We start from the raw sequence: 10,380 nt of genomic DNA, 5'->3' as shown, positions 1-10,380 counted from the left end.
ATTAAGTCCACGGGCTATGCCTTCTATAATTTGAAACGTGCTTCCCAATCCAAGCATACACGCTTAATAGGATCTACATGTTTGAAATCAAGATATAATCATATAAAGAATTACCAAGATTGTACCTTATTTATTCACACGACAAAACTGAGGTGATTTTTGTTGAAAGAAAATTTCATACCGAAAATGAAGTGATCAAGGCTTCTATTTGGAAGGAGTTCATAGATAAGTAGTCGCTCTTTTTCTTCCAAGCAAAAACCAAGAAGCCGAACTAAATTTCGGTGTTGAAGCTTAGCCATTAATAGCACTTCATTCTTAAATTCAGTATCTCCCTGCCCAGAAACCCCTGACAACCTTTTGGCGGCAATATTTTGTCCATTGGAGAGCCTACCCTGAAGTTGATCAAGAACCAAGATTTATTGGGATTGGACTTAGAATTGATATTTATCTTGACATGACAGTGTTATCCTAACCTTATAAACAGGTCCAAATCCACCTTGACCAAGCTTATTTGCATCAGAGAAGGAATTTGTAGCGACTTTGATGGTGTCAAAGCTGAACTGTATTGATGCAACAGGCTCAATTTCAGCTTCAGCTTCAAGTTCATCTGGTAGAGAGGAATTTAAGCCATTGAGTTCAACAATTATCTTCTTTTATCCGTCATTTTTCTTGAGAGAGAGAGTCATTAGTCAGCTCATAAAATTTTTTGTCCCTGGATTTTTCATGGCCACCATATTGATTGGCCCCACTTGATTAATTAAAAAATCACAAAAAAAAAAAATGTCATGGCATACTCTCACCATTAGATCGATATGTGCACTTACTTTGAAAGCTGTTCTCAGCTTCCTTCCTCTTGCAACATAAATCCCAATAAAGCTAAGCAGTACCACAAAGCCAACTACAGGCCCTGTTATCTCAATGAAAAGTCTTGATTTATTGTGTTTTCCTGAGAAAGAAAACCCTGGTTATTGACCGGACAAAAAATAAATAAATAAAAGCTTATAATGAAGCATGTTGGATGTTAGGACTTTGCAGCCCAATTATTCTGCAGGACAAATGCTTCACTACTACATTTTTTAAACTCAGAGACCTCCCACGCGCGCCATTTCTTAATAGGGGAATGACAATGTAGGACCAATGCTTCAACTTAATTTTAGTCTGAGACAATTTTTTCTTTAAAAAAAAAATTTCAGGTAAGAACCTTGGATCCTTGGTATTCTTAAAAGATTACATAATTAATATTTCGAGATAATGAAATTTTCAATCTTTAAGTTTGCCTCAGTTGTCAATTTAGTCTCTGAAATTTAATTTTTTATCAATTAATTCACTAAAAATTTCATATTGTTATTGATCTCATTAGTCAAGCAATTTTTCTGCAATGTGGAGAAAATAAAAGTTTATTTATCCCCCTTTTTTAGGTCCAATGAGTGGTATGTATGGTTTGGACTAACTTATCTTTAACCAAGTGAACTAGAGTATTAAGCATGGAGTATGGAGGAGATAAGAAGTTATCATACCATATAAGTGTATTTACAAATTTAATATATATAACTTTTAAAATATGTTTTGTTCCCACTTAGCAATTTGCATATTTGATTACTTTACTTGCTTTATTTCATCTTAGAATTAGTTATTAGGACTATCGTGTCTCATTCCTCGTAGTTATTGTTTTTGGGAAAGGGTCCAGTTGAATAAGTATCGAGAGAGTTATTGGGTGTATATTGACACCTTTGACATATTTGGCCTCTCTCTCTTTTTTTTTTGTTGAAGTAGTGTACAAAATGGTAACTTAGGACATTTTGATTATTATGAGCATTTAAAATTTATGATTTAATTTATTTTATTCTACATTTATTAGTCATGAGACTTCTGTCTATCCCTTATAGTCTTAAAGGATTATTATTTGATCATTTGAAAGATTCAATATGATTTATGTTTTAAATTATTTATTTTAAAGTTTGTTGGGAACCATGATCTACTATTTTTAAACGTTTATATCTTGTTTAAAAGACTTGTTAATGAAAACCATTTTAGTACTTTCTAATTAATTAGATTATGTTCTTAAATATCATGGTAGATTTTTTTTTTTGGGATTTATGAAACTCTTTTACTACCATCTTTTATTATCATGGTAGTTGATATTTATGAGATGTTTTAATTATAGAAAAGTTCTATTTTACCATGATCTATTTTTTAAATTATCATTTTGCTTTTTAATTAAAAACCTTACCACAGTAGACTTTTTCCTATCATGGTAAGATTTTTAAATTTATGATCCTATCTTTTTTGTTATGATAAGTCTTTTTATTATCATGGTAGTTTTTAGAAAAATATCTTTCACTTTCTACTATCATGGTAGATTTTTTCCATCATGATAGGATTTAAAAAAAATTAAGTTTTTTTTAATAATATTATTTTAAAATGAAATAAATTTGGTATATGAGTGAGGGACATTTCCAACAAGCTTTCCAAGATGCCAAGTTCATGTATGAATCCTTGTAAGAAGGCAACATATTAACGTATAAAATGGGAGGAGGAGGGAGAGGGTGAGACATGGGAGGACAGAGAGGACCAGAAGTTTGGAGGAGCAAAAATGATGAGCACCACTCTATCTAAAATAATACCATGGTGGGAGAATGCTCTAAATTTAATTTTTTAAAATTTAAAATGTATTAATTATAAGTATGAAGTTCAAATGGCTTCTAAACTTACAATCGAAGGTCCAAATTAACTATTACTCTAATATTAATTTACAACTAATTTTTCAAAATTTTACTTAAAACATTTTAGAATTTGACATGATTATTAAGAAGTAAAGGTCCTTTACCAGACTTTTAAATTTTGGGTCCCAAACTAAACTTAAATTAATATATTAGAGGGTATTGTTGTTTTTTTATATTTTTAATTCACTATTGAAATACCCTTTCCTCAAGTAAGATTCCATTAACTTACCAATAAATTTTGCATCTTCAAAATATATAAATAATACGTAATTAATTGGATTAATGGATTGCAATGATAAGAAAACTGAGGATGGGGAGAAAAGAAAAGAAATGATGCCAAAACAGAGGTCCAACAACGAGAAACCAAAAAGATTTATGAATAACCAACAAAGTAATTTTAGATAGGCTGAAAAGCACCTTGTGACGTCGTTATATTGACGGAAGGAGGAGAAAGTAGCGGTGCCAGTGTCGGTGGCGATACTGATACCGAAATGGGTGCATCAGCCGCAATTTCATAGAATCTGTGGCTCTCAAATCTGATATTGCAACTCGGTTTAACGACTCTACCTCCTGTGCTACCCTCACAACATTCTGGGATTCTTGAGATTGCCCCATCCAAGCAATTTTGACACTCCGATTCAATCAAATCAAATCAGCATGCACTGAGCAATACCGTATATCTTTCTCCTACTCGATCCTGCATCAGTATTCCCGGCTGCGAATTTTCGGCGAGAATCACCGGACGCTGCTTGCCGACTCAAACTCCCAAGTAAGCCGTTCAGAACTTGCTTGTACTGATTCCAATCTGTTATATTATCTGTGACGCTCCTATCATCGATAGTGAAACCAAGAGCTGGGACCAGACCGAATATTATGTAATTTGAGTAGAACAATAGGCATTCGTCATGGATTGTAATAGCGGTGGTGTATTTGTCACACGATTGTGTGATGGTTGTGGAATTTCTAAGGCAGGAACGACAAGTGGTGGGAGTAACATCTCCTCGGCAGAGACCAATTCCGTATACTGTGTTAGGGGATTGGCCGTAAGAGAGATTGTAGAAGCCATAGTCTACGTCAGGGTTTGAAGTTAGTTTTGATAGGAGGGTATTGAGGTTGAACTGGTAGGTGCTGTTCGGGGCGTAGGTTCCAAAGATTGAGGAAGTGAAGCAGTAATCTTCTGGGTAGCTTGATTGGTTGGTGCATCTGGAAATCAAAATGAAGGGGAAGAAAAAAACACCCTGTGACGTAGTTGTATTGACGGAACAAGGAGAAAGTGGTGGTACTGGTGCCGGTGTTGATACTGACACCGAAATTGGTACATCAGCCATGATTTCATAGAATTTGTGGCTCTCAAATCTGATATTGCAGCTCGGTTTAACAACTCTACCTCCAGTGCTACCCTCACAACATTCTGGGATTCTTGAGATCGCCCCATCCAAGCAATTTCGACACTCTAATTCATTCAAATCTGGCATGCACTGAGCAACACCATATATCTTTCTCCTACTCGATCCTGCATCAGTATTCCCGGCTGCAAATTTTCGACGAGAGTCACCGGATGCTGCTTGCCGACTCAGACTCCCAAGTAAGTTGTTTAGAACTTGCTTGTACTGATCCCAATCTGTTATATTATCTATGACGCTCCTATCGTCGATAGTGAAATCAAGAGTCGAGACGACACCAGATATTGTGTAATCTGAGTAGAACAATAGGCATTCATCGTGGATTGCAATTGCGGTGGTGTATTCATCACATGATTGTGTGATGGTTGTGGAATTTCTGAGGCAAGAACGGCAAGTGGTGGGAGTAACATCTCCTCGGCAGAGACCAATTCCGTGACTGTGTTAGGGGATTGGCCATAAGTGAGATTGTAGAAGCCATAGTCGACGTTATGGTTTGAAGTTAGTTTTGATAGAAGGGTATTGAGGTTGAATGGGTAGGTGCTGTTTGGGGCGTAGGTTCCAAAGGAAGTGAAGCAGTAATCTTTGGGTATTCTGATCGGCTGGTGCATATAGAAATGAGAATGAAGAAGAAGAAGAGAAGAAGAAGAGACAACGAATGGAAATGTGTCTGACAGAAGCATAGCCATTGGATGGGTGGCGCTTCTCTGAGTGATCTGTGTTGTGGGTACTAAGGAGACAATGTCTGAATGGAAGGTGGAGCTTCTCTTCAGTCAAGAGTCTTTAGTCAACGAGGACATAGTTTTTTTTCACCCCCTTACATCATGAGCTTCCTGTCCGTGCTTGGACTTTTTACCTCCGTGTCATTTGGTTCAGAAAATATTAGGACGGACCTCTTACACGAAATAGCTTCTCCGAACTAGGTGGAGGGACAAGACCACCGCTATTCTAAATTCATTGAATTGATTTACTGATTCAGATTTAGAATGGGTGGCCTTTAAAGGTATTTCTTATATTTATAAGCAGTTAAGCACTTTCAATTAAGACACTTAACTTATGAAATCTCCTCAATCCTAAATTATAACACATTTTTGAAAGAAATTTGGTATCTTAAAATATAAAACCTTAAGAAGATTAAAATTTTATTAAATAGACTTATTCTAATATCATCTTTTCTCCCTTTCTATTTAGTAATTTAGTATAGATTTAAAGTTATTAAATGAATAGCATTTTTAGAAGTTCATATTTTGTTTTAAAAAATAAGATTGTTAAGTGTATTTAATGATGTATCTTGGTATGTGAAATTTTTTTAAAAGTATTTTATAATTTAATACGGAGGGAGTATATTGTAAAATTAAAAATATTTTAACTTTATCCCTACTAAAAAAATATAGCTTTAAAAAATGAAAAGAATTTTTTTTTTTTTTGTGAATATGCTTCATTCTCTTTCATGGGAAACAAAGTTTTGGAAGAAGAGAGAGAGAAAAAAAATTCGAGAATTCATATAAAAATTAAATTAGAATGAAATTCTCCTTCAAGTAACTTGCAATAGGGTTAAAAAAGGAAAATGTTAATTAATAACTTTTATGTGACTTATATTGCGGAATATGAAATTCTTCTAAAAGGCACCCTAGAATTTGGTAAGAAAAACGATGTTAAAATATCAATAAAGTTCCAAATTTTAATTAAAATGCAAGTAACATGCTTGAAAAATTCAACTGGAGATGCACTTGAACTAGATTATTGAAACTTTTTGATAAAAATTGTTATAATCAGATAAACAAAACCCTTCCTACATATATTCGATTGTAGAAAGATTTGCCAAAGATATGGGGAAAAAAAAAAAATCCATATTTTGAATACATATATCCAGATCTGACATTTCTAGAAATGTGATGAACAATATCTCGTGGAGGATATAAATCAGTTATGGAGACTTCATTTGTTGATAGCATCTCAACATGTTTTCTTCTTGCTTTTCTAAGCTTGTTGAATCAAAATTAGAGTTGTATGAAAGTCCAGTTGTCCTATCCAACATAATCCAACTTAAATAAATTTAATCTTATTTGGTTTGGTAAAAAATTGGTTCAAAAGACCAAAGAGGCAAAAAACACCAAATTAATTCCTCATTAGACTAGACACAAGACCAAGTTCTCATACCACTTTGTCCGTTCCGATATTATGAAATTATTTTAATTTAATTTTAATTATTTTAATATATTTAAAATTTCAACATAGTGTTTTCTTCATTGACACTTCATATTTCTATTTAATATAATTTTAATTTAGTTTGTTGCTAAATCATTATTGCAATATAATTAGACATTTAAAGTATGTTGAATGTTACTGTTGTTGAAGTTATGAATTTGAATTATTTGATTGTAATTAAAATATTTTTTTTGTTGGATATTGTCATAGATTTTTTATGATTATAAGTATTTTTATTATCTTAATTGAATCCACACGTTGAAATAAATTATTGTCTTTCATAGAGGAAAGGAAGGGGAAAAAAGTTAAGTGAGTACTAGATTAATCACTCTCTCACTCCTACGGATCAAAATCTGGTTCTATTAATTTTTGAGTTACAACTAGATTAAACTGAATTAGAGATTGACTAATTTAGTTCTTTCCATGAAAGAAATCAGAATTTGGATTATGCCAAAGTTTAATCTTATTAGTTTTTTTTTTGCAATCCTAATCAAAACTATACTCCACATGTTGACATCTAGTGGGAAGCTTCTGTGATTACTAAAAAATGCAGGTTGCAGGGGAAATGGGAGACAGAAAGAGTTGCTGTTAATCATGAGAACAATGGAAGCCATGGTTGGTCTACAAGAAGCCTTTTCTTGGACACAAAGTAAGCCAACGTGAATGCATCTCATTGTTTCGTTTCTTGAACCATCTTTTAATGTGGAGTCTAGAATATCAAAGGCAGTGTCTCTCATCCAGCTTTTCCATGCCTGCATGAAGTTGCTTAATTAGTTCAAAGCTTTTCAATTATTCTTTAAGCATAAATATATAAATGTAATGACTGATTTTCTACACTCATAGTTCTGAGGAATCACAATAATGAGGTAGAAGGCGTACAAAACTTAGAAGATACTCCACATTCTCCTTGTGGTGAAAACTACCATTCTTTTGGCCACTTATTATCTCTAGAATCAATACACCATAACTAAAAACATCTGATTTTATTGAGAATTGCTTATATCTTGCATATTTTGGTGTCAGCACTGCATGTCATTGTCATCAGTATAATCATTATTACATCTCTTGATGATCATATTCAACACTTTCTTGTTTGTTATGGATAATAATTTATATATCCATGCCATATTTTGATACTTACCATGTTCCTACTATTCTATTTGCATTGACTTGAGTGTGATCTCAAACAAATAGTCATACCACACCAATTAGATATTTTAGGGTTCATCTATAGATCTAAGAGAATGTTATTTGCCTTGAAATTATGATGAATAATCCAATATTGAGATTCTCCATGAAGATAAAGAAGGTTTCGAGCGATGCCTTCTATTATTTTGAAGCAAGTTTCCCAATCTAATTGTGAACGTTTAGAAGGATCTACACAGTCAAGTTGAGATAAATTAGTTAAGAGTATAGTTAGCATAACAATTTACGCAAGTCGTGTATGAAATGTTTTGTTCAAGAAAATTGACTCACCAAATATGAAGTAGTCAAGACTTCTATTAGGAAGAAACTCATATATTAATAGCCGTTCATTTTGTTTTAAGCAAAAACCAACGAGTCTAACTAAATTTCCATGCTGAAGTTGGGCCATTAATAACACTTCATTTTTGAACTCAATATCTCCTTGCCCAGAATTCCTAGACAATCTTTTTACTGCAATGCCTTGTCCCTTGGAGAGGCTACCCTGAAGTTGGCCAACAACTAGGATGCATCAATATTCAACCTAGAGAACACATACATACAGCCCTCAACGTGAGTTTTATATCTCTCTTTACCTTGTAAACATGTCCAAATCCACCTTGTCCAAGCTTGTTTTCATTTGAGAAGTTATCAGTAGCAGCTTCGATGGTCTGAAATGCACATTGTATTGACTTAGCAAGTTCAGTGGCATTGTCAACTTCAGATTCGCCTAGAAATAGGAATTTAAGCTAGTTCTTCGAATCAAATTTAGTTCAGAATGTACCAAGATTAACTTTTGTATGAGAGAATAAATGAAATAGGGATAAAAAAGTGAGATTCAACTCTTTCTCTTCTTTCTATTTTCCCTTTCGTAACAGGATCCTAATAAATAGTGGATTTGAATTCCCAGATGTTCAGTAGGAAAAAATGGAAGACAAGTGTAAAAGAAAAGGCGAACCCCACCTCTGGAAGGTTCATAGTGACAAAAACTGAAATTTGCTATTGCAAATGAAATGGATGAGTAAGAGGGAGAAATTAGAACCTCAAGTAGGTCTCACTTTCCTCCTCTTTCTATCTCTTTTCAAAAGCTGAAAGAAATTTAATCATGCTTTGATTTACATCTAGATTGTGGACAATAAGAAAATAAATATGTAAACTTACTTTGAGTATGTCTTCTTCGGTTCATTCTTTCTCTTACAAAGACCCAAACGACATAGAGCAGCACAATAGAGGCAAGAATAGGCACAACTATAGCGACAACTGTTAGTAATGCCTTGTTCTTTCCGGAAAGGAAAAAGTTCCCAAAAGAAGATCTTCAAGAACATAAGTTTTGAAGCCTAATGTTATATCTGTGACTGTGACAAAAATGCACCCTTTCCTTTCATAAATGGAAGGGAAATTCCCAGCAGAAAGTTATCATTGGAGGTGGAGATGAAAATTACAAGGAAACAGAGAGATGAAAGCAGACTTAAAGAAGCAGAAATCTTTCTCCATCAAACTTATCGTCATCTTGTCAGGGGACCAAGTTTTCTCAGGGTAGGTTGACGGGTACATACCTTGTGAGTTTGACGATGGAAAAGAAGGTTTTGGCGAACCATCAGTTACGGGATCATAAAAGAAGTAGTGCGATACTAAATGGAGCAGAGAATCAGATTCCAACACCTCTGATATTGAATAATTTGAGTATCGTAGCGTACATTCACCATAGCTTCCCATTGCTTCCCTCTGATTTGGACACAACTTTGGAGAATAATTGAGGCATTCCTGAGGCAACTATGGCGTTCGTCTTGCGTAACCCCACCTCTGCACAGCCCAATCGCATTAACTCGATCAGGATTTTGGCCATGAGAGATATTGATGAAGCCATAGTTGTAGATTTTGGCGTCGGAAGTGAGGTGTGAGAGAAGGATATTAAGGTTTGCTTGGAAGGTGCTTGTACTTGTGTAGTGACCTTTGGAATCGAAACAGTGGCTACATCGGAAATCAGGAGGGCCAGCGATGAGGAAGGGAAGATGAGAAAGGAGAGGAAGGAGGGTAAAAGAAATGGTAGAAATTTCCATATACAGTGGGTGAAAAAATAAGCTTTCATAACAACTTCAATGGAGAAATGTACTGCTTCTCTCTCGTAGACTTTTCCCAGAGACTTGATAGCCATTGTCACCGTCATTCATTGAATGGTTTGTCTGTAGCGAAGTTGCTTTGAGCTCGCTAACGGATCACGTCCACAGGAACGCCGGCTATCTTCGGCAGTACCGCTTGCGTGGAAGTTCCTTCTTTCATATTTTGTGAAATTTTATCAACGTCTGGATTCATCTCGCTCTGTTTTCTTTCTCCTCGGGTTTCTCTCACTGGGGCCGTAGTTCGGTGTACTATTTGCTGATCTGACGAGATTTTAACCATTTAATAATTAATAATGTCTTTAAGCCATATTTGGTACAAGTGAATCAGAACTTGGAAATGGAATTGGAACTGAAATCCGTATATCAGATCGTTCGGAATGAATGAAAACAGAGTTTGCTTTTTATCAATATATTCGATTTGAGTTTGTTCAAAAGTCATTCTCAACATATTTTACTATTTTACTATAATAAAAAAAATATTAAATTTTATTAATTTTATTTTAAATTTTAATAAATTTTTATCTTTACTCTTAATAGATATTATTAAAATTTATTATTAATATTTTTATTTAAAATATTTAATAAAAATAAAAATGTAACGGTAAAACATTAAGAATTGATAAGTGTTTATAAATAAAATTAAATTTTTTTTTCTCTCTCCCCCTTATAAATAAGACAAGAGGAGTAATCTCTTGCAACTTATTTTGTTTTCTTATTTTTTAAAATTTCAGAGCTTATTTTTTTACC

General features: G+C 33.9%; 1 protein-coding gene, 1 long non-coding RNA gene and 1 pseudogene across 2 annotated transcripts; all 3 read right to left on the bottom strand.

Annotated features, from left to right (window-relative positions):
* Positions 1–29: 29 nt before the first annotated feature.
* Positions 30–673, bottom strand: LOC129296503 (uncharacterized). The gene is made up of 3 exons (XR_008589812.1): positions 474–673; positions 182–392; positions 30–73 (listed from the first exon to the last, which is right to left on the bottom strand). It is a non-coding gene; the product is annotated as an uncharacterized LOC129296503 (long non-coding RNA).
* Positions 674–3,370: 2,697 nt separating this feature from the next.
* LOC129296512 (cysteine-rich repeat secretory protein 38-like) lies at positions 3,371–4,604 on the bottom strand. The gene is made up of 2 exons (XM_054935109.1): positions 4,535–4,604; positions 3,371–4,419 (listed from the first exon to the last, which is right to left on the bottom strand). Exons 1-2 carry the CDS (start codon positions 4,602–4,604, stop codon positions 3,371–3,373), a joined length of 1,119 nt encoding a protein of 372 aa, XP_054791084.1.
* A 2,229-nt stretch (positions 4,605–6,833) lies between these two features.
* Positions 6,834–9,229, bottom strand: LOC129296511 (cysteine-rich receptor-like protein kinase 10; annotated as a pseudogene).
* Positions 9,230–10,380: the final 1,151 nt, after the last annotated feature.

The sequence above is a fragment of the Prosopis cineraria genome, unplaced genomic scaffold (genome assembly GCF_029017545.1).
Source record: "Prosopis cineraria cultivar Desert tree isolate PC_DT_omini unplaced genomic scaffold, ASM2901754v1 PC343, whole genome shotgun sequence".
Taxonomy (NCBI): Eukaryota; Viridiplantae; Streptophyta; class Magnoliopsida; order Fabales; family Fabaceae; genus Prosopis; species Prosopis cineraria.
The sequence above is the reverse complement of the archived record's forward strand: the minus strand, read 5'-3'. Positions and strand labels throughout refer to the sequence as shown.